We start from the raw sequence: 24,038 nt of genomic DNA, 5'->3' as shown, positions 1-24,038 counted from the left end.
ATGAAGCAATTGCAGCTTCAGATCAGATACAGTTCTTTCACCCTTTAATAGCCAATTATAAGGGGAAAAGTAGATCCAAAAATTGAATGAACTGTTCTTAAAACATTGGGCAACAACTTCACCAACACAGATTCTCAGTTAAAGCCTTTAAATTATGTGCAGAAGTGTTTTTTTTTTAGTTGATTAAGAATAAAGAAACAATAGTCAAGCTGTCAATCAATTTCAGATCAAAATCTGTGTCTATTTATTACAGAAAAGAGTCTGTGAAACACTCATCATTTACTTTCAAGAGTTTTATGGGGAATGCATACAACTTGTATTGTGCAATTGTATCTGAAAACTAGTATTTTGGAAGAAAATAATGAAAACTGCAGAAAAAAATGTAATAGTGGCAAACACAGTTCGGAGTGGCTGGACAAAAGCAGAGAAACTGTTACCGCGATGAAGAAAAATGGGCTGAAAGCACAACGGCCAGAGCTGGAGGAACAAGTTTATGGATGTTTGTTGACCAGTAGCAGTAGTCCGGGGCTTATCAATGGTGTAGTTTGATGACGGCACAGATAAATAAACGTCTTTTACACATAAAGCACAGTAATTGTACTCAAAGGGCTCACACTGCGCTCGCTATACTTACAACAATATGATAAACTGGAACACTATCTGTTTTAGTCCGAGGAACCGATGTAGTTTTCAATTTAGTATTGTGAGCACAGAGGCAACTGGAAAGCTACATAAGAATACCTGTCATACTTGTAGCAGGACCATTAAAGTATCAAAGAGTGTTACAAGTATGGAAAACACAAGCAAAACACGCAACCACATGCCTTCCCCGATGAGGCCTATCTGAACACTCAGTGAGGCCTCATCACGGCAGCACAGATCACTGCTGTCCTGACTGACAAGCTCTGAATAGTTTGCCTATCAGTGACAAATTGAATAAAAGAGGGCTGCTGTGTTTTCTCCTGATGGTAAAATAGAAAACAGCTCTTTGAAAGGCTTTCGTCTCGGCGCTGGTCCCAGGAACAATGGATATTTTCATCTCTTTCAAGTTCTCCATGAATGCTCGTCAACTGGCAGAGAAGAAAACCCTTGCAAGGGGAAAAATAATCCACTTTAGAGGCACGCACGGATGCAACATGCTGCTGTGTTGAGCCACAACCACAAGGACTCTTCTAATAACCGAGAGGCAACACAAAAGAAAGAAACACACCATTAAAGAAGTGAATAAATGATGTTCTCACTCCACGGATAAGGATGCAGTCAAACTGGTTGCCAGCAGCAAAAAAAGAAACCATTTGACTTCCACAGACTGAAACTATTCTCCCTCAGGGGCGTTAGCTATTTGGAAAACTATTTGTCGCCTTTCTTGGCCATGTTTCAATGCTTATCTCCTGCTATCGACACAGCTGTCTGTCAGTCCGACCATCGCAAGGTTTCAGAGCTGGCCCACCAGGCCTAACCCGCTCTGACTGCTGGAAATAAAACCTGCCAAACACACCAATCTGGTTTTGGATGCCATGGCGGGCTTTCCCCCTGACTTGTCATTTTATTTCTCTACCTTTCCACGACTGCTCATTTTGTCTGTCTTTTCTCATAGGAAATCATTAAAGTAACTAAATGACTGTTGGCCAAGTCCTTTATTTTTCACCTATTAAGCATTTTCTTCTGGCAGCATAAAACAAAAGGGGTAGCAGAGTTTCTACTCAAATGTTTCGCTCATTTTTATACAACTGTTCATTAATAACAGACAGAAGCACATAAAAGCAGGTTTTTCCATTTGAAACTGACGTTTGTCATATTATATAGTTGAAATTGCAATGGCCCCCGGGAAGATCTCAAGTTGCTTATGTCTAAACTACACTCCCCTCACCAGATTTAATTCAATTTGATTTCCAGCTGACCAGGTGATAGTTCTCAAACACAAAATCTGCAAATCTGCACTCCAAAGCAGCAAACATGGTGCCATGCCAACAGAGAGATACAGGCTAAAGCTAACAGGTCATAAGCAGCATCATTATCACTTAATGATCCATGAATAAAAGATTAAAACTAAAGTGTTTCTTATTTGCTGAGCAGAGCCACTCGTGTAGTGACAGACAATGCAAGATCAGATTGCAATTTCATTGAAACACCATCCGGTTGGGCTGTTAAGCTTATTCCCTTCTAAAAACAAAGACGCCATTAGATTCACATTTAGAAAGGAAGCTCAAGCCAAGCTGAACCATCAGGACCTGAAAATAAGAAATGTCTGTAAAAGATAAACATATAATCAACACTAAATCTTAAAAAACACACTTAAAACAAGGTCTCTGGCAAGAACACTGTGTTTTGCTCACATTGTCGCATTGTCTTTTTCAGATTCATGGCAGAGTTCAGTTGTGTCTTAGCATTTGTTCACAGCCAAAGGCTGATTAAAACAAGCTCAAGCTGAATGCTACATTATTGTGGCTCATTTCTACCACCCAAACATCGACACCAAGTTGGTTTAAAAGACAGGTCTTGGTCTGTTTCTAAACTCTGAACAGATTTAAATAAAGTTTGATTGAAGTGTGAACATAGTGTGACCCAAAGAGCGCCAAAGTGACGAAACAGAGGAAGTAACAGGCTGTAGGTTTTTTGTCTTAATGCATCACATAACATATTGTTATGGTCTTAGCTGAGCTGAAAAAAATACCTCTCCAATAAGTCCAACATGCATTTAGCACTCTCTCATTGTTGTGGAACTTAAATCACAATGGGGCAATAACGTCCGCCGTCTAGTGTTTCCTTCAGTGTTTCTAATCCGTGAAACGGGCAGTAAAGGGAAACAGCGTCACAAGTACGAACACCATCTACAGTCAGCACGTTGACTCATTCAAAAATGTATCAGACAGTCAACAGTGATCAAAGAAATTAAATCTGAGAAACTTGCTACAGTTTACATCTTAAATGTCAGCTGACTTGCTTCAGCCATCTAAAAAGGTCACCGGCACATTTCAGAGTGAGACTGTTACATGATATTAACTTTGTTGATTCCTTTTCAAATATTTAGGAGGCGCTGCGGAAGAATTTACGCACTCAAAATGTGCAGATGAATGAAGAATGACCGTCACTGCAGTGAGCATCAGAGCATTCTAGGTGGGACCTCGTACGACTGGAAGATTAACAATGACTAGAGGATATCATTGCTAGTTAGAAAAAATCTAAACCAAAATCATTCTCGTTGTACAAATTTGTAGTTTTCCCTCACTAGCAGCCGTAGTTTTGTCTGTGTTGGTGCTAGAGATTTTTTTTAACCAAATAAAAAAACAAAGGGTGCCCATTGAAATGCATCTGTGCTTTCATAGTGCCGTTAGGTTACTGTAGGTAGCTCTGATCTCTCACACAAACACAGTACCAGTTATTTTCTCCCAAATGGACGGCCAGCGGTCCCTTGAGCAAGGCACCCGTCTGCCCTGCGCACACATCTTTGGAGCTGTTCAACCAAAAACAACAGGGTCTCTCCTGAGACTCTCAGTTACGAAGTCATGTGTGAACCCAGATGTGACTGCGAGGCGGCTTCTGTCTTCAAAAGGATTTTTTTATTATTGTCCCCACAGAAAAACAACAGTGACACAACTTATTCTTTAGCATCTGAGTTCAGAACCCCGATTCTGTCAAGCATCTGTCACAAGTGATCATTTCTTAATGGAGCGTGAGCACACACAGAGAAACAGTGAAATACAGGCACACAAGCACAAAGCATCAATACTTCAAACAAAATCTGTATCTCTGAGATGGTTCAGTGCCCGGTGATCCCCCAGATTAATTTAAGCCTTTTATCGATTCAGCGTTTGCTCTATGGAACTGCATTTAGTTAGTTAGCAATAATGGATCTGCACGCTGGCTGAAATTACATTGTATTTTGGCATTACAAACATATCGAGCTGCCGAGGCCTGAAGTGGATCCAACGCCAGAGGTCTATAAGCTAGATGATTATACTGCAGTCACAAAACAACGGGAACTGAACACATGTCATCAGTGTTATGGGCAAATCTCAGTCCCTGTGCATTTTAGTGTAACTGTTCTCCAGCCTATGAAATCGGAATGTTTTGACCATGCTTTCATTTATTTGAGACTTTTTTTAAAGGGTTTTTCAATCCGATGCTAAACTCAAAAAGGAATCTTCAACATTTCTTGGCACAAAGTATTTAAGGCTTGGTGTGATGCTACTACACAATTCAACAGTAAAGAGAAGATCAGATTATTAAAACTGATATTTTATTCCTGATATCATGAACAAATTGTTCTGTTTGAGGATAATGTTTTTATTTGTTAGTCATGTTTGAAAGAAAGTTTTGATTCTGAATTGATTGTACTTGTTTTTATTTTACATAACTGTAATGGACACTGATCAGCTATAACTTCATGACCAAAGACCTCTGCAGTAACCAAGACATCGCCAGCTCCGGATTCAGGAGAGTCAGACCATTTTGATGGGGAATGACTGAAAACAAAACAATTCATATAGATGTTTCTCAGTCAGCATGGGAAAATATTTGGTCCAAGAAAGGAAAAGCAATGAATGAGTGGAATCGTCATGGGCAGCCATGCTCACACCTTCACAGGTCTAGTGCCGTCTGGGCCTCGGTGGGTCTGTGCCCCTTTGGCAGCAAGAGCTGAACATACATACACAAGATTACACACATTATTACAGCTGATCGGTTTATCCTGCAGTGTGCGCTGGAGCCAACTGACTTTTCATTGTGTATTGTGTAGTACCTGGTGCAGTTCCAGATCCAACTTGTACACTAAATAACAGGCCAACGGTCCATCCAACAAAATGACAATCTCATAAAGCAACACCGTCACCCTCCCCGGCTATGTGATTTGCAACTGCACCATTTTTCCACCTTTTTGTCTGCCTTGCAAACAAGGAAACTCTCCAAGCCAACGAGTTCACACTGCCTGCCAGATGAAAGACAGATGTATTGATAAAGCTGAAGTTTGAGACATGCACAGACGTGCAAAAGCTGAATGCCTGAAGCTACAGATAACACAAGACTGTAAGTCACTCACAACATTTAGCCCAGTCAGAGTCCCTGCTGAACCTCCTCTCCCCTCGTCTGATAGCTGTAAGAAGAACTCACTCCACAGCCCTCAAACAAATGAAAAGTACTCCAAAGCTTCAGCTACAACATTGAGAAATACGTACACCCTCTGGCTCTGTTGCACTTTTAGGTGAAAGCTGAGTTTGTCGGTATAAACTGACTGCGCACGAGGTACGTTTGTTGATTTTTTACATTTTAATTGTTTGGACCAATCTGGGGTTATTTTTATTGAGAAAGAAAACACATTTACTAATTTGACGAATGCAGTTTTAGTCCTTGCTGTTCACAGATGATGACGACTTGCCGAATGAAGCTTGACTTTGACGTTGCTTTTCTCTTTGATTCAGTACCAATATCATTTCTCTGTTGTTTTACTATAACCCCTAGACAACCGTCTGATAAGCAGGAGAGCAGACTCAACAGTAAATGCTGGCAGGGAAATACCTCTAAGGTCTGTCGAATAAGGAAGCTCTTAATGGGACGACCTGGTGAGGCCGCAGGCTCATGTTTGCAACATTATCCTCCTGAGTACGATGGTGCACTTACAGCTATGAGGGTTTGTATCGAGTCCAGCTACTGGGAGTCCCCAAAGGTTCCTTGTCATTTTACACACTGTATGTCGAAGTATGAAACAAAAAGGAAGAAGAAAGTTTCACTTTCAGTCCATCAGCTAAGCACCATGAAATTATTTAATAGGAATAGATATCACAGTAATCATTATTAAAAAGGAGAAACGCATTTCCAATTTCCAACTGCAGGAGAGTGATAAAACCTTTTTTTTCGCTTTCATAAAAAAAAAAACTTCAAGAACCACTTGTGTATTTAAATAAACTCAAATGGATATATCACAGTTATGGCTTAAATCACTGTTAACACTAAAATGAGGTTACCTGATTTGCATTTATAACTAATGCAAAACACATTGAGTCAATGCAGTTGAGGGCAGTCAACCTGAAATAAATTTAAAAATTCAAGATTATCTCTGGGTAAATTCATAACAGTGATGATGCTTCAAAGTTTTTGAATCAAGCAATGTTCTTGTAGAGCCAGCACTCACTGCACTGCTCAGTACTTCCAGATACAATCGTATCAATGAAATTATTGTGGCGAAACACCCGGGGCTGCTGAGGAAGAGCTTGTGACACAGCAGAGGAGGAAAAACTAAATCTGTTGCGCATGTTCAAATTGTTAGTTTATTTTGGATAACACTGGCTTTTGAAATACAGCGTAACTTGTGTTGGAGCCAAAATCCTTTGTTCACTCACCCTCATGAGGAAGGGGGGGGGGGCGAGGAGGGGGGTGAGCCACGTTTCTTTGAGAACAAAGAAACCATGTGCTCAACCCTGGAAAATTCGCCATTGATCACATGACCCCCCCCTGGGGGGCCCCCGGGTCCCCCCTCCTCTAGCTGCGGCACTGCAGCTCGACGGCAGGGGGACCCAAAATCCCGTCATCACCGGGTCACCGGCCCGGTGACGCGCAAGCCAACCCCGCGTGGATTGGCTGAACCACGGCCAACGCCGCGGGGAGCCCGGAAGACATCATAACGGTATAAATTCAGGCCCGGGAAGAGATCCAGCCTCTTCCAAAACGAAATCGCGTCAACCCAGACGCACCTTTTCGTAAGGAGACAAAGCGCCTCGTGTTAACGCACCTGGACCGGGCCTGAATTTTCTTCACCTCGCTGGACGAGCTCAAGAAAAGCGGGAATTCCCTTTATTTTTGGTTTCCCCTTCTTTTTTTCTTCCTTTTTTTTGTTTGCATCCTCCGGACCCCGAGCGCGCGCAGCAACCGCACGCTCGTCTGCAGACCGACCTGAGCATCGCTTCTTCACTCCCCCCCTCATCGCAAGAAGCTGCTGATCGCCCCTCGGATCACACTACGGGTTTCCCCTCCGTAGTCCACGTCAGGTCTCTATTTTCTGGGACGCCAGAGAACCGCCCGCGGCCACAAATCGACGGATTTCACCTGGCCACGGAAGCACGTTTCCCCCTCGTCCAACCAAGTAAGGCTTAGAGTCTGGGCAGGAATTAGAATAACGTGATATTATTATTGCTGTGTGTTTATTGTTGGTACTTGTAACTTTGGGACGCCGATCCCTGTTTCTGAGTACTTTTGTGTCTACGCGTGGACGGCCATCCACGCGAATCATCGCACGCACGCGCGAGCCTCCTCATCCTCAGCTCACGCTTCTGCTCCCAGAGTCCATATCTGCCTGAACAGCCGTTTTTGGACTCTGTACGTGTAAGCTGAGGCGGTCGCGTCAGTGTACACAGTCAGACACCCCCTCCTCTCTCCTCTCTCTCTCTCCTCTTCTCCTCTGTTTCCCTGTTCACTAACCAGCGCACGGTACGGCCGCCGCTGCCTCCAAGCGCCTCCTTTCAGTGCGTCCCTGGGACCGTGTGTAGTTCACTGCGGCTCGGATTTCTCGGCCACAAGGAATCCGGCGCGCTCCCGACGGCTACGGCCCGTGCGGAGCTCAGTGACGTCACGCTATCCCAGGCAGAGCACGCCGAGCGCCTCTGGTGACCGGGTGGGTAATCACATCGATTTCCTCGCCGGGTCGCCGAGCCGTTTGGCGCCCTCTGGTAGTCGCGTGGGTAATTGCAACCGCTCGTACCGCCATCTGGTGGTTGCATTAAGTCATCACAACTGCCCCGCGCGCCGACGCGCACCTAGTGGCCAGATCGGGTGATTACACCGGACCGCCGACGTCTACCTCCCTCTGGTGGACGTTCGTGGTCATTACCCTCTCACCAAGTCACGCCCCTTTCGCTCCACAAACCCGCACACACACACACACACATCGCTCCCCACACTCGAACACACACACACCCACTCACACACATCGCTCCCCCACACTCGAACACACACACACACACACACACACACTCACACACACACACACACACTTTATTAGCTGGCTTTGTTTTGTATTGTGTTGTTTTATGAGATCTTGCTTGATGTTTATTGATTAGATGTGATTCATAGATTGATGATTTAGGAATAGACGTTTGTTAATAAACACTTAATAGTTGAATTGAACGATTCTTGGTGGTTTTTGTGTGCTTTTCAGCGACAACTGCTGGTTGTAACAGTCAGTGCTCGGATTTACAGCCTTCCTTTCCTGCTTCAGTTAAATTGCGATTATCATTTCAATCAGAAATAATAATTTAAACATTTTAATTGAACTTTCTTTTTTAAGACTGATGTTTCGTTTAAGACCCTAACTTCAGCTGGTGCCCCGACTTTGATTAAGTAACGGTAATATTCAATTGATTAATAGTTTGAATGGTTTAAATCAATTTCAATGATTTTAACGCTTTGGGTAATTTAACACACCTAGGAGGCGTTGGCGAATGAATGCAGGTTTTCCACGGGAATAACCCGCATTGCTTTTAAATAATTTTAAGTGTTTCATCGCATTTTCTGTGGTTAATTACCCGCACTATTATTGATTGATCTGTTACCCAGTTAACCTAATCACAACTTGAATTGTCTCTAAGCTATTGTTCATTTATTTTTGTTGCAGATAGATAATTTGTATGCTTTATTAATTAATAAATTAGTCAATTTATTCAATTAATACTCAAGAGTGCTTTTAATCATTTTTAAGTGGTTTTCGTGCATCTCAGCATCCAATTATCCAGTATTATTAATTCATAAAGCGCAAGTTTATCCAATTAATAATCCTAACTGCATTTAATTCAATTTCAATGGTTTAGCTCATTCAAATAACTCATTGTATTTAATTAGTAAACCCCGACTTTACTTAATTAATTCCAACTCCTCCTTGATTACTCCCGATTGTTATTAGATAAATAACCAAACTTGTTTGATTAACAATCCATTCTAAATTACTTGCAGATCACCTTCGGTGGTCCACTCCACCGAAGTAATTCAGCCTCCCCTCAGTTATTGACTTACAAATCGCAGGTTTGTTTCATTGATAACTTGAATCATAGGTTGCTCTCCGTAATTTAATCATCACTCGTAATCAAGTACCGTTGTTCATTGATAGGTCAATAGCCATTTGTGACGCCTTCGCAGCTTGAGCTTTTCCCCGGTTACTCCAGCGAGTCGCCTCCTGTGGGTCCACAGGCGCTTCGGTAGGTCACGCCACTGACCCGCAGTTGTCAACAAAGGAGTGACCCGTCACGCCTGTTGACCGGTCGTGCCACTGGTGGACCGCCTTCGCGATTGGACCCCGTGGAGGTTCCTCCCGTCAGGCGACCCTTTTTAGCTCAAAGCTGTTGGCCGATAACTGACTATTTACTCCAATCAACCTTTATAGCTTTGCATAACTTACACTTGGTACATTACCTTAGTAATCTATTACTCCAGTAATCCATTACTTTGGTGGCCTACCGCTAGTGATCAGTAACTGTCAACCCGTAAATAACAATTTACTTCTGTTTGGCGATTCGTTTATATGTAAATTACCTCTGACAGGGTAGAACCTTCCGGTAGCCTACCACTAGGGTAATTTGCATATTCTGATCACACGCTGACCCCAACATAATGGTGCCCCGTGTGAGGCTGTTGTAAACCAGCATTGTTACAAATAACTGCACAAAATAATCCTGAATCGTTCACTTAAGGTGTAGCCGTTAACTTTATTCTCCCAGAATTGGTTTTCAAGATACACTTTTTCAGCACTGTCGAACAAAGTCACTTGTGGTGTGAAATCAGTTGTGAAGTGGTTAGTGCCTTGCTTTCCCTGCATTCTACGCATGATTAACACGCTGTGTTAAGATTTCTGACTACGATTAATAGACACTAACAATATTGCTCGCCAAGGTGTTAGACGCATCTGACTAACTTGGATAGGGTGCAGCTCGAGCAATTAACGAAACCGAGAGGTTTGTAAGACACAGGTACAGCCGTTACCTGTGCAGTAGCAAAGCTAATTTGCCGTTAACCACAGCTAACGTTGTTGACTTCGGGCGTAAATCTCAACCACTCAATGGAGGGTAAGAGTTCCCGGGCACAGGGAGCCGAGGCTCCGCCGGTGCTAACTGAGCCGGCCATACGAGACGTGGTGTCCCACCTCGTCCGTCTCTCCTTGGAGGAGAAAGCAAATCTCGAACGCTACAGCGTTGAGATTTGCGAAGAAAAGATCCGAGAGCTGGTAAGTTTTGTCAACAACCCAGGGGACAAGCCGGCACGTACAGTGCCGGACGTCCTGGGCCAGATCAGCCTGCTCTACCAGCGTAGAGCAGAGCTACAGTCAAAGGAGGCGGAGGAGCGTACGGATCGGCTGCGTCTGGACAACCAGAGGCTATCCAAGGACAACGCTCGCCTCCGACAGGAGCTGGACGCCTCCAAGGACGAGGATCAGCCTTCAGAGCCCGAGAAGCAACGGGCTCTGCCTCCTCCTAAGGAGACGAAGGTCGATGAGTGCACACTAGAGAGTGAGCCTCAGATCCAGGAGTTAAAGGAAAACCTAGAAGAAGCTCAGTCGCTAATCGCGATGGGCATGGAGAGGGAAGAAAATCTCCGACACCAGCTTTACACTGCCACCCTAGGTGCGCAACGTGACCCTAATTGGGGTCGTCGTAATCTGGCTTCGCCAGAGAGGTCTGGCACTATCGACTCCTCATGCGCCACAACGCAGAGGTATGACGCCTCATATAGCTTAGATGGTGATTCTTTTCAGCCCACGCGCAGCCGCAGCACGGTGCGCTTCGACGACTCCGCCACTCCTTCCCATCTGCAGCCCCCACGCGACGCTAGCAGTCGGGAGCAGGGGTCCAGGAGGGTGCCTCTACACCCCAGTAGACCTCCCTTGTATGGCCCTAGCGGCCCCGACCCGCGTCAGACAGCAGTCCACGGGGAACTGTCGTCAGAGGACTCTGACGGCCCCAGTCCCGTGAGGGGGTGGGATGTCCGGACCCGCCAGCTCGAATCCCTCGCAAAGGACATCGAACGCTTTGACCCGAGCAACAAGGACGCGAGTATCGAGGACTACCTCCGGGAGGTTGAACGCTGCCTCCTCGACATCGCACGTCCTTCCATGCGGGAGAAGCTAAAGCTTCTCTGGAAAACAACGTCCAGAACAGTCCATGTTTTCATGGAATCCCTGCCGCCAGACACCCGAGACCGGTACTCCACCCTCTGCCAGGCTCTCCGGGAAGAGTATTCATTGTACAATGACCCTGCTTCGGCAACGTTTGGTGCATTCGCGATCACCCAACGGAAGTCTGAACCTCCAAAGGAGTATTACAGGCGCCTACGAGTGGCCTACTTCCAAGGCCGCAATGCACCGGGGTTGGAGGAAGATCACGCCTTCAAGTCTCTGTTTGTCAACAACCTCCACGACAGTGGGAGGTTCGATGTGGCTCTATTTTGCAGGACCGCCAAACCCACCATGAAGGAACTGCGCCAGCACGCGCAGATGGTGTGGGAATTGCGTCAATGCCCGGGTAAGAAGCCTGACATTGACCAGAGGGTCCTGGAAATGGAGCCAAGGGAAAACACGGATTTGAGGCTTGAGGGCGATGAGTTGCCGACACCCAGAACGAATGCTGGAGGAGGGTCTGGTACACCCTCTCCGTCTGAGCAGAAAGGCGCACAACCAAATCAAAAGGGGGGACAACAGAGCCAGAAGGGTATTCCACCGAATCAAAAGGGTGGAAAATGGGCCAGGTCAGAACAAAACTTCCAACCGAAGAAAGGGCCCGACCCGAATTCAAAGTGGAAAATGAAAGGTTCGGAAAGGGACCACGGTCGCTACAGAGCTGACCAGTTAAAGACTGAGCTACAGCAGTGGGTTCAAACCTGCATCAAAGAGGCTGTACAGAACTTGGACCTGTCCAACCAAAGGGGGCGCCACCCCCCCTCAAGGGGACGGGGACGTAGGCCCCCTCCCTCCTGACTAGAGCGGCGGCCCCGACCCACCACAAACAAGGTTTACCTTGTCGGGTGGGGGGGAGAAACAGGTGAGGCGGGAGAACGTTCAAGAACGACAGCTTCCCAGTCCACCGATTTGCCGTTCCTGACTTCCTTAGGCAATCTCGTGCACCGAGAGAACGCCAACCGCATCTACACATCCGTGGTGGTGGGAGGATGTGTAAACGCCCTCGCGCTGTTAGATTCCGGGTCCGAAATAAGCCTAATGTGTTCAGCCACCTTCGCCGAGCTTGCGAGAGCTCTGCTGTCTCTTGGAAAGCCACTGCAGGTCGAAGCTTGCAGCATTAACATCAGAAGCTTCACTCAGGACACTTCACCCATCACCCAACGCGTCTGGGTGGATGTCACTTTCCAAGAGATGTCTTTGGTGCATCCCATCTATGTCACCACGCTGGACACAGAACCATTACTCATTGGCCAAGATCTCCTTAACCGATTAGCCCCACTGATCGATTGCCGTCGCGGGTACCTTTGGGCCCAAGTACGCAACCCGACTCGAATCGGTCCAGACATGGACCCTCCCTCTTCTGACAGCATGAACGCTGCCATCGAGTCCAGAAGTTCTAATCCCATGTGTACGCCTTCCAAAGAATCTGGCTCAAACACCCCTCTTGTCATGCTCCCTGACGGCCAGCAGTCGCGGCAGTCTAGGAGCTATCAGTCTCTGAGAGAGCATCCATCATTCCTATGCGCACTGGCGAACGATGGATCTCCACTATACAATCCCCACATCGTGGGGGGGGTACACCTGAATGGGACCTTGGTCCCAGAGACACTCTTGGCTCTGTGGTCAGAGAAATCTGCCATTGATGCCGATCTTCTAAAGGATCTGTGCCAACACAACGCACTCCTTGTCCAAGTGCAGCACAGCCATCGCCTGCTTGCTGCAGGGTCGCCGCAGACACTAATCAAAGCAACTGGTGTATGTGCCCTCTCCGTGCAGATAGGGCAGAAGAAAGCCATGCACTATATGAGTGTCGTCCCGCAGCTCCGCCCTCCTTGTCACATAGGAGCGGATCTCCTTGTCAGGCTTGGAGTCCAGCTGGACGCCGTGAACCAGGTTTTGTGGTCACTGGCGAGCGCGGACACGCAGCATCTGACGACCGAGCCGGAGCAAATGGCATCCGGTCAGACGATCCCGCAGGCGTGTCACGCTGCTAGTGAGTTGGAAGCCACAATTCCAGCACGGACAGCCGGGTTCCCAATCCGTCTCGCACTCCTCAAGGGGCAGAGGATGCTTGGCCCACAAGCATTCTTTCAACCCTTACCGTGCTTTTCTGACCTTTGCCTGACAATTTGTGGCACACCCCTTCTAGAGCTAACCAACCGCTCAGCCTACCTGCTAGTCCAGAACCTGACCCACAATCCGGTTCAGGTGAATGCGGGAAAACCACTAGGCGTCTTGGTCGACAGCTCATTTCACGACTTCGAGCTCAGGGTGCCCGTCATTGGCGACCTACCTCCATCCCTCATCAGGGACGAGACACTCGACAAGGTGTTGTACACGTTCCCCACCCGCATGATCACCATTGCTCGTCACGAAGCCCTCGCACAGGAGGCAATCTGTGGTTCAACCCTCAGCACCGAAGGTGACATGATAGTGTACGCGCTGGCGACTCAACCAGAAAGTGCTGAGAACCCCGGTGGGCAGCCAGGGTCTGCACCGGAGGAACCGTACTCTGGTTTTGAGTCAGAGATTGAGCAGCAACTTGAAAAAGCAGATGCTCTCACGACACGGGAACAACGAGAAGCACTCAGAAATGTTTTCCGCGAATTTCAAGCGATCTTTGCTAGGGATGCACATGATTGTGGGGTTACAGACCTTCACCTAGTGCGCATTCCTACCGACCCAATGGCGCCACCATCCTTCGTACGCCAGTACAGAATCCCGCTGGCTGCCTATGAATCCATCCAGGAGATCCTTGACAAACTGCGAGAGAAGAACATTATCCGAGAGTGCAACTCGACGTACAACTCGCCAATCTGGCCAGTATTAAAACCCACTGGTAAATGGCGGCTTACCATCGACTATCGCCCGCTGAACAAACAGGTTCCTCTTTCTCGCTGGCCCATGATCCACCTGGATCAGGAGCTGGCCAAAGTAAAAGGTGCTCGTTTCTTTTCCACAGTCGACGTGGCAAATGGATTTTGGACCATGAAAGTGGATCCATCTGACCAGTACAAACTTGCTTTTTCCTTTGGCAACCGCCAGTACACCTGGAACCGGTGCCCATTCGGCTACTCAAACTCACCATCTGAGTTCAACATCTTCCTCCACAAAGCGATGAGTGACGCCGCCGCCCGAGGCAACCTCATCTATGTGGATGACATCCTCATGAGAAGCTGCACCTTTGAGGAGCATTTAGCCGAGATAAGACACGTCTTGAACCAGCTCCTGGCGGCAGGCGCCAAACTGGCACTTCGCAAAGGTCAGTGGTGCCGTACCTGGGATGTATACCGCAACCACATCCGCAAGCCCCCCCAGCTGACTGAGGGAAGGCTAAGCGGAATCCAGACCACCGACACCATCGAGCATGCGAAACAGGCAACGGTTCACATGCTTGAACAGTTGGACAAATTCATGGTCACTGAGAAAGACCTCAGCGACGGTAAGCGACCCAAGCGGTTCCTCGGTGCACTGCTCTCCGCAGCAGCAGGCATCGGCTCGCTGTTCTCGATTGGCCTCTCCGCAGCCAACTCGGTCAGCCTGAAGGCCCTTCAGAGACATGTCGGGGAACTCGAAGAAGAAATGCCGGAAATCCAACAGAGACTCCTAATACAGAGTGAACAGTTACAAGGCTTGACCAAAACGGTTCAGGGAACCATACTCACTGTAAACTTGCATTCTGCTTTAATCAATAACACCTTGCATGCCTTAACAACCTTGTCAAGTATCGTCAGTGAGGACATAACGTATGTGCGAATAGTCAGGGATCTTATGCAAGATCTCCTTAGAGAAGTCAGTTCCTCCGTGAGTAGCCTCAGTACCGGGAAGATCCCCACGTACTTAGTTCCACTAACACTGGTTGAACAGATTCTCAAGACCACTACCACCACTGTTGTACAACCTTCACAGGTACATCTGGCATATAGTCTCGGCAGTGCTATTCCGATCTCTGTGAACCCACAGAACCTAGAGTTAGGATTTATCCTAAACCTACCAATCATTGAAAAGCAGAATGTGTACCGTTTAAAAACCGTATTGAATGTGGGATTCTGGGAGGGTAACACACACGTACACCTCCGAACGCCACCCACACTCGCCTACCACGACGACAACCCCTCACTCTACCTGGTCCCCAATCTCAGCATGTGCACAAACACCAAAGACATTCACTGGATCTGTCCCAGCAACCCTTTCATTAGAGATGTCACCAACTATCTATGTGGGCTGAGGGCAGACGCCCCGGAGCAGAAATGTCAAGGTAGTTTGTCCATCAAAGATGAAGGAACCGAGACCAGAGTAGAGAGAGCAGGTAGTCGATGGCTCGTCAACACACCTCATTCTGAAGCGACCATGTCCTACGACCGCCATGATATAGCCACCAAGCTCACCCTGCCCAATCAAACAATATTCCTCAATGTCCCACCAGGGGCTACAGTACACATTGACGACATAATCCTCCATCATCTCGATGCCGACCGACACGAGGTGGAGATTGAGATGATGGATGCATTCGTCGGGCACAATTTCACAATTGATGCCACCCTCCAAAGCCAGCTTCTGGCTGAGGGAACCAAATTGATTAAATTCAATTTAAAGCCCACAGGGCTCTCAGCCACTTTCCCTAGGCGGGCAGGTGGACACCCATACCAAGACCATCCCATCAGCATGGCAGCGCTCGGAATGTTGCTCAGTGGCTGGATCATCACGGCCGTAGTGGCGTACGCGATGTACAAGTACATCCAGAAACTACAGGCCCGACTGGATTCCCTGACCCTGGTCTCGCCACGTTTTGTGGGCCCATCCACAAACACACAATAGGCCAGCCCTCACCCAACCAAGAGGTGAAGGCACGGCCTACTAACCCTTTTCCTAACCACCCGTTCCCTTCCTATTTCTCACTCTCCTGTCCCTTTCCTACCTCTTTCATGTTCACTGGTGACGACCCTTAAGAAATGAAATGTATGTGTGCTTAGATAGTTAGAATAGAAATAGTAAGTCTGCCCAGACTAGCCTTAGCCTGCCCAGACTAGCCCAGCCTGCTCAGGAAATAACCTCACATGTGAACTGGTGGACAGAGAAGGACAGTATGTTTCACAGGACATGGGGACGTTCACAGATTCTATGGATTGTTCGGCCCAGGTTTGCTCCAAAGACTGTGACCTGCATCCCACTCTTCGGAACAAAGGGGGGATGTTGGAGCCAAAATCCTTTGTTCACTCACCCTCATGAGGAAGGGGGGGGGGGGCGAGGAGGGGGGTGAGCCACGTTTCTTTGAGAACAAAGAAACCATGTGCTCAACCCTGGAAAATTCGCCATTGATCACATGACCCCCCCCTGGGGGGCCCCCGGGTCCCCCCTCCTCTAGCTGCGGCACTGCAGCTCGACGGCAGGGGGACCCAAAATCCCGTCATCACCGGGTCACCGGCCCGGTGACGCGCAAGCCAACCCCGCGTGGATTGGCTGAACCACGGCCAACGCCGCGGGGAGCCCGGAAGACATCATAACGGTATAAATTCAGGCCCGGGAAGAGATCCAGCCTCTTCCAAAACGAAATCGCGTCAACCCAGACGCACCTTTTCGTAAGGAGACAAAGCGCCTCGTGTTAACGCACCTGGACCGGGCCTGAATTTTCTTCACCTCGCTGGACGAGCTCAAGAAAAGCGGGAATTCCCTTTATTTTTGGTTTCCCCTTCTTTTTTTCTTCCTTTTTTTTGTTTGCATCCTCCGGACCCCGAGCGCGCGCAGCAACCGCACGCTCGTCTGCAGACCGACCTGAGCATCGCTTCTTCACTCCCCCCCTCATCGCAAGAAGCTGCTGATCGCCCCTCGGATCACACTACGGGTTTCCCCTCCGTAGTCCACGTCAGGTCTCTATTTTCTGGGACGCCAGAGAACCGCCCGCGGCCACAAATCGACGGATTTCACCTGGCCACGGAAGCACGTTTCCCCCTCGTCCAACCAAGTAAGGCTTAGAGTCTGGGCAGGAATTAGAATAACGTGATATTATTATTGCTGTGTGTTTATTGTTGGTACTTGTAACTTTGGGACGCCGATCCCTGTTTCTGAGTACTTTTGTGTCTACGCGTGGACGGCCATCCACGCGAATCATCGCACGCACGCGCGAGCCTCCTCATCCTCAGCTCACGCTTCTGCTCCCAGAGTCCATATCTGCCTGAACAGCCGTTTTTGGACTCTGTACGTGTAAGCTGAGGCGGTCGCGTCAGTGTACACAGTCAGACACCCCCTCCTCTCTCCTCTCTCTCTCTCCTCTTCTCCTCTGTTTCCCTGTTCACTAACCAGCGCACGGTACGGCCGCCGCTGCCTCCAAGCGCCTCCTTTCAGTGCGTCCCTGGGACCGTGTGTAGTTCACTGCGGCTCGGATTTCTCGGCCACAAGGAATCCGGCGCGCTCCCGACGGCTACGGCCCGTGCGGAGCTCAGTGACGTCACGCTATCCCAGGCAGAGCACGCCGAGCGCCTCTGGTGACCGGGTGGGTAATCACATCGATTTCCTCGCCGGGTCGCCGAGCCGTTTGGCGCCCTCTGGTAGTCGCGTGGGTAATTGCAACCGCTCGTACCGCCATCTGGTGGTTGCATTAAGTCATCACAACTGCCCCGCGCGCCGACGCGCACCTAGTGGCCAGATCGGGTGATTACACCGGACCGCCGACGTCTACCTCCCTCTGGTGGACGTTCGTGGTCATTACCCTCTCACCAAGTCACGCCCCTTTCGCTCCACAAACCCGCACACACACACACACACATCGCTCCCCACACTCGAACACACACACACCCACTCACACACATCGCTCCCCCACACTCGAACACACACACACACACACACACACACTCACACACACACACACACACTTTATTAGCTGGCTTTGTTTTGTATTGTGTTGTTTTATGAGATCTTGCTTGATGTTTATTGATTAGATGTGATTCATAGATTGATGATTTAGGAATAGACGTTTGTTAATAAACACTTAATAGTTGAATTGAACGATTCTTGGTGGTTTTTGTGTGCTTTTCAGCGACAACTGCTGGTTGTAACAGTCAGTGCTCGGATTTACAGCCTTCCTTTCCTGCTTCAGTTAAATTGCGATTATCATTTCAATCAGAAATAATAATTTAAACATTTTAATTGAACTTTCTTTTTTAAGACTGATGTTTCGTTTAAGACCCTAACTTCAGCTGGTGCCCCGACTTTGATTAAGTAACGGTAATATTCAATTGATTAATAGTTTGAATGGTTTAAATCAATTTCAATGATTTTAACGCTTTGGGTAATTTAACACACCTAGGAGGCGTTGGCGAATGAATGCAGGTTTTCCACGGGAATAACCCGCATTGCTTTTAAATAATTTTAAGTGTTTCATCGCATTTTCTGTGGTTAATTACCCGCACTATTATTGATTGATCTGTTACCCAGTTAACCTAATCACAACTTGAATTGTCTCTAAGCTATTGTTCATTTATTTTTGTTGCAGATAGATAATTTGTATGCTTTATTAATTAATAAATTAGTCAATTTATTCAATTAATACTCAAGAGTGCTTTTAATCATTTTTAAGTGGTTTTCGTGCATCTCAGCATCCAATTATCCAGTATTATTAATTCATAAAGCGCAAGTTTATCCAATTAATAATCCTAACTGCATTTAATTCAATTTCAATGGTTTAGCTCATTCAAATAACTCATTGTATTTAATTAGTAAACCCCGACTTTACTTAATTAATTCCAACTCCTCCTTGATTACTCCCGATTGTTATTAGATAAATAACCAAACTTGTTTGATTAACAATCCATTCTAAATTACTTGCAGATCACCTTCGGTGGTCCACTCCACCGAAGTAATTCAGCCTCCCCTCAGTTATTGACTTACAAATCGCAGGTTTGTTTCATTGATAACTTGAATCATAGGTTGCTCTCCGTAATTTAATCATCACTCGTAATCAAGTACCGTTGTTCATTGATAGGTCAATAGCCATTTGTGACGCCTTCGCAGCTTGAGCTTTTCCCCGGTTACTCCAGCGAGTCGCCTCCTGTGGGTCCACAGGCGCTTCGGTAGGTCACGCCACTGACCCGCAGTTGTCAACAAAGGAGTGACCCGTCACGCCTGTTGACCGGTCGTGCCACTGGTGGACCGCCTTCGCGATTGGACCCCGTGGAGGTTCCTCCCGTCAGGCGACCCTTTTTAGCTCAAAGCTGTTGGCCGATAACTGACTATTTACTCCAATCAACCTTTATAGCTTTGCATAACTTACACTTGGTACATTACCTTAGTAATCTATTACTCCAGTAATCCATTACTTTGGTGGCCTACCGCTAGTGATCAGTAACTGTCAACCCGTAAATAACAATTTACTTCTGTTTGGCGATTCGTTTATATGTAAATTACCTCTGACAGGGTAGAACCTTCCGGTAGCCTACCACTAGGGTAATTTGCATATTCTGATCACACGCTGACCCCAACACTTGGCAGTTTTATCAATGTTGGAACATTCATGAAGAGCAAAGCAGAAAGAACAGCAGAAAAATTAAAAGTGCAGAGAAAACCTCCCCGTAACCCGGAATGTCTCCAACACAAGCTGTAACAAATGCTAAATTTCCCAATCATCAGGAAGAGCGTGAAAACTTTGGATGTGATTCTGAATCTGTCTCGGTCCATAACATTCAGTCCATCTGTTCAGAGCTTTTATGAAGGTGTTGAGTGTCTCTAAGGAATTCACAAAATGACAGTTACAAAGTTTGTTTCAAGATGGAAGAAGAGAGAAATTTTTAAATGCCGCTGTTCTTTTGAATGTGGAGGTGGACATGAAGGGGAAAACAACACTTTACCTGGCTGCACTGCGCTTGTGTAAACAGATTAAATGTCCTTTTGTATAGTGACACCGGCCAGGTACAGCCCATCATCCATATTAAAGCTCCTCGCAATCCTTCTCCAGAGAAAGTTGCTTATCAAGGCATGTCGGTTTGACCCCTTTAAGGACTTCAAACACACACAAACACACACAGACGGAGTGGAGCTATCAGACTAATGGAAAAGTAAAAGGGCTGCTCTGGTTGACTGGAGCAAAGCAAACACAGCGAGACAGATACGACAAGACAAGAGACAGGTGGAATACACATGGGGCGTTCACACACACACACAGTCACTCACACTACTAAATCTAGCAGGGCAATAGAAGCAATGTAGTGTGCACAAACCACCCACGCAGTGCACTTCATCCATACACCGTAGGATAGGCTGCCCTACATTACACAGGCCCACACACTGGGTTGGGACTGGATTCTTTCCCAACATCTAAATCAAAGGTTTCTCGCCCACACTAACACAGGACATAGATGTGCCAACAGCAGCGCCGTGTCTTACTCCACACGTGAACAGCTGGAGGATATTGAACTTTCACGCATGACATCCCGCTGCATGTACAGGCTGGGTGCATCATGAATGGAATCCAAACCTCAGACTAACACAGTGACTTCACCTCTGCTGTCAGCCAATGTGACGACAGTCGCATACAAGTTTGAGGAGTGATCATAAGCACACCAATATTTCTCACACAACAGACACACAAAAAGTGGACCAACTGTCAGTTCATTAGAGAAGATTGGCTAAAACCTGAACCATACTAATACCACATCCCTGTGATGAACCCTGTCACCGTCAAGGTTATTGTGTTGTTGTTTTTTTTTTTTTAATAAACCATTTAATAGGCGTGACTATTCAAGTTCTTTGCTTTGCTTTTTACTGTGAGATGATTTTTACTGGTCTTTAAACACAGATTGTTTTTTAGGGGGTGGGGGTCTCGTCCTCCACCATTTAATCGTTAAAACGTTAGAAATAATCGCAGATAGTCTTCTTTTGCCAAGCCATCAGTCCTCAAAAACTATTCAGTTTTATACCTTTTGGAAAAGGGAATTTCTTGAATTGTAACATTTAGCTGGAAGGAGGACAGGCACTAAAGATTATTTTCATTATTGATCAGTCTGCAGCAGATTATGACTTCCCAGAATCGAATGCCATGTTTGAGATGTCTTATTTTATCTAGACGTCAGACCAGAAGCAGGAGACACTTTACAGGGGAGGAGAAGCTTCAAGATGCTTCAACCTGAACAGTGTTGTCGCTATACATAAGAAATGACAAAACAATGAATGCTTATTATATTTTTTTCTATAGTTTTCATGTTACCAATATTTCTTCATAGAGTATTGTAAGGCTATAGTTGGAATTTGCTTGGATGCAAGCATTATTTCCCATAAGGGTATTTTATATCTGCAACGACTGAGAATAAGTGATGCTCCGTTGCAGCAGAGGAGCAAAGAGCAGAGGTGTTTGGCATTAAGAAGTACAAAGATGCTTTAAAGGAATAATAAAAAGTCCTGTCCGTGAAAACATTAGGTTGCTTAAGACTGCAAAAAAAAGGTTGGGGACCACTGCTTTAGGTTGTAGCTGGGCATAGTGCTGCCTGTAGGACAGTCCCAATCTGACTCACTATTACTAAACAAAACTCACTATAGGCAATTCAACACTGACATGGAGCAGGAGCTGATCTAAACCATTTAACAAACTGTTTTCTGGAAAGTCATGGCCCAAAGTTATCATGTGCTCTCTTGAAGAAAAAAGTCTCTTCCTGCTTTAGGTTCATTGCAATATTGTAATTGGACAAATCTGAGAACACTGAATCACCTTAGTGTCTGAAATGGGTGTGAAACACTGGCAGGGACAAAATAATCAGCTCAAAGTGACAGTGGTGGACAAAAATCACTGCAACACAAATCTGACGCTCAAAAAAAAAAAAAACCTACAGATTATGAGAGGATTTGCTCCATGGATGTTACACCAGACTACAGTCACTTGAGCTCAGCAAACCTGCGACTGACAGCTCATCAAATAACAGGAGGAATGTTTTCACTCGACAGGAGCAGGCAGGGTCTGAAGTTTGAGACAAATCTGGGCTGTTCTCACTGCTACAACACAAACAAATAAACAAAGTCAAAGGGCACATTTTAAGAAAAAGTCCGGGCTGACAGCAGGGTGGATGAGTGGTCTAACCCGTTGTTAATCTCTACACTTCCTGATCTGGGTTGATGTCTCCGGGCGGCAGCAGCAGCTCGTGCTGACGTGCTCTCGCGGCTCCAACCCCCCCACCTCCCTCCACCCCCCGGCCCTCACAGCCAGGCCGGCAGCCTCCTATCAATAATAACAATCACCCTGCCTGCTAAAATCTCTAATGCGCTCTCACATCACTCCACACGGCCACCGTAGGCAGTGGTTAACGGCAGCTGGCCGGTGTCGGCTCCGCTATGCCACAGGAAGGCAGTCACCGGCGCGGCGGGAGGTCCGTGCGCAGAGACCGGCCGGCCGGACACCGTCCCCCCCCCTGTCCCCCTATCCACACTCATCCGCACCAAATCGATGCCTGCCCACTGATACTAGCAGGCCCTTTACGACATTCCTCTCAACGTCATGCCGCCACAAAACACCAGCGAGCAGTGGAGGGGGGAAAAAACCCCGATCAAATCACACCACTCCATCTTCGCTTTGTCCTGGAGGAAAACATCCACAGCGACACTGAACCGGAGCGTCGAGCCCCAAACAAGCAGCCGAGGAACGGAAGCCCTACCTTTCGACTCAGCGCTGTCCCCGAGTAGAAGTAGTAGGCTATCCCCAGCACCCACAGCACCGCAAAACACAACATTATCCTTGATTTCCTCCGCATGGCTGCCTGCTTTTCCTGTCCGCCCGCCCGCCTCCGTGTGTCGCGGCTCTCCGCTCGGCTTTCCGGTGGCTCCGGTCCCGGTCGGCTGTGTCCGTGCAGGGCGCTTCGCCGTGCGGCGTCGGCAGACTTCGTCAGTCGGTCAGGGGGAGCGGAGGGAGCAGGAAGCAGCAAGCCAACATCAGCGGGGTTAGAGGGCAAAGGCTAGCCCGACTCTAATCCAATCAAACACCGGCACAGGCAGCCCTGGAGGAGGGCTGGGGCTGGCCGCGAGTCGAGCCGCGCCGCGCCGGTTTCCTTGTCCGATCGGGACCGAGAGGAGTCCCGGCAGGACGCTGCGGTTGTAGACGTTGAGTGGTGTGCTTCTGGCTGCTGAAGGAGAGGATCTTTGCTCATCACGCTACATTTGTGTCAATGTGCAGCCGCATGCGCTCCAAGGAGCCGGCAGGGGCGCCAGAAACACCTAGCAGCGCGTGAACAGCTCGCGACAAAAGCTCTTGTGTAAAGCGTTCACTGGCGTGATAAGAGCCAGACACACACTGCCAGGTAGGAAGGATCTGAACGAGGTGTAGCTTTACCTTATCCTTATTCGACTCTATCCCCCAATGTCACGAGATGCCGTATTTCTACTTTAGAAAGACAAATCATCTGGATCTTTTTTTAAACTCAGGACTGAGTCCTTACTTGGCATACAAAGTCTGACATACACTTCGTTCCACCTATAAATGCCTTCCAAATATTATTTATTAGTTCTGTATTGTGCTGTTGCAGACTGTTCTATACACAAATCTGGAAAAATGATAGACCAGTTCTTCTTAGTTTCATGTGTCTTTGTTTCACAGTGTATTTCCCCCCAAATATCTGATATTTCATTTTATTATTTTTTTTATTATTCTGCTGCTGCAAACTCATAGTTTCCTTGCTGGTTTATGCTGGATGTGCACCAGCAAAACTGACCAGCATGAACCCGCAAGGAAATGAAATTTCTTTTTTAACAGGTGAACTGTGTTGATATGTCACCTGATTGTTCAGGTTCCCTTCTGAATACAAGGATGCAAAACTGACTGAACTAATGCCAGATATGAAATGAGGCTCATCAAAATAAGGATTGTGCTTCGATTTGTGTAAAATCTCCATTAAAATGCATATTATTGCTTCCATGAGTG

General features: G+C 47.3%; 1 protein-coding gene across 1 annotated transcript in view; it reads right to left on the bottom strand.

Moving 5' to 3' along the window:
• The window catches only part of galnt2 (UDP-N-acetyl-alpha-D-galactosamine:polypeptide N-acetylgalactosaminyltransferase 2), a 69,198-nt gene extending 45,823 nt beyond the window's left edge, over positions 1–23,375 (bottom strand). The window contains exon 1 of the mRNA XM_080458171.1: positions 22,780–23,375. Coding sequence (XP_080314297.1) covers positions 22,780–22,875 — 96 coding nt within the window. The 5' untranslated portion in view covers positions 22,876–23,375. The remainder of the gene's footprint in view (positions 1–22,779) is intronic.
• Between the last annotated feature and the right edge of the window lie 663 nt (positions 23,376–24,038).

This window comes from Lipophrys pholis (assembly GCF_963383615.2).
Source record: "Lipophrys pholis genome assembly, chromosome: 2".
In the NCBI taxonomy this organism is placed as follows: domain Eukaryota; kingdom Metazoa; phylum Chordata; class Actinopteri; order Blenniiformes; family Blenniidae; genus Lipophrys; species Lipophrys pholis.
This window is presented reverse-complemented; position numbering and strand designations above follow the sequence as displayed.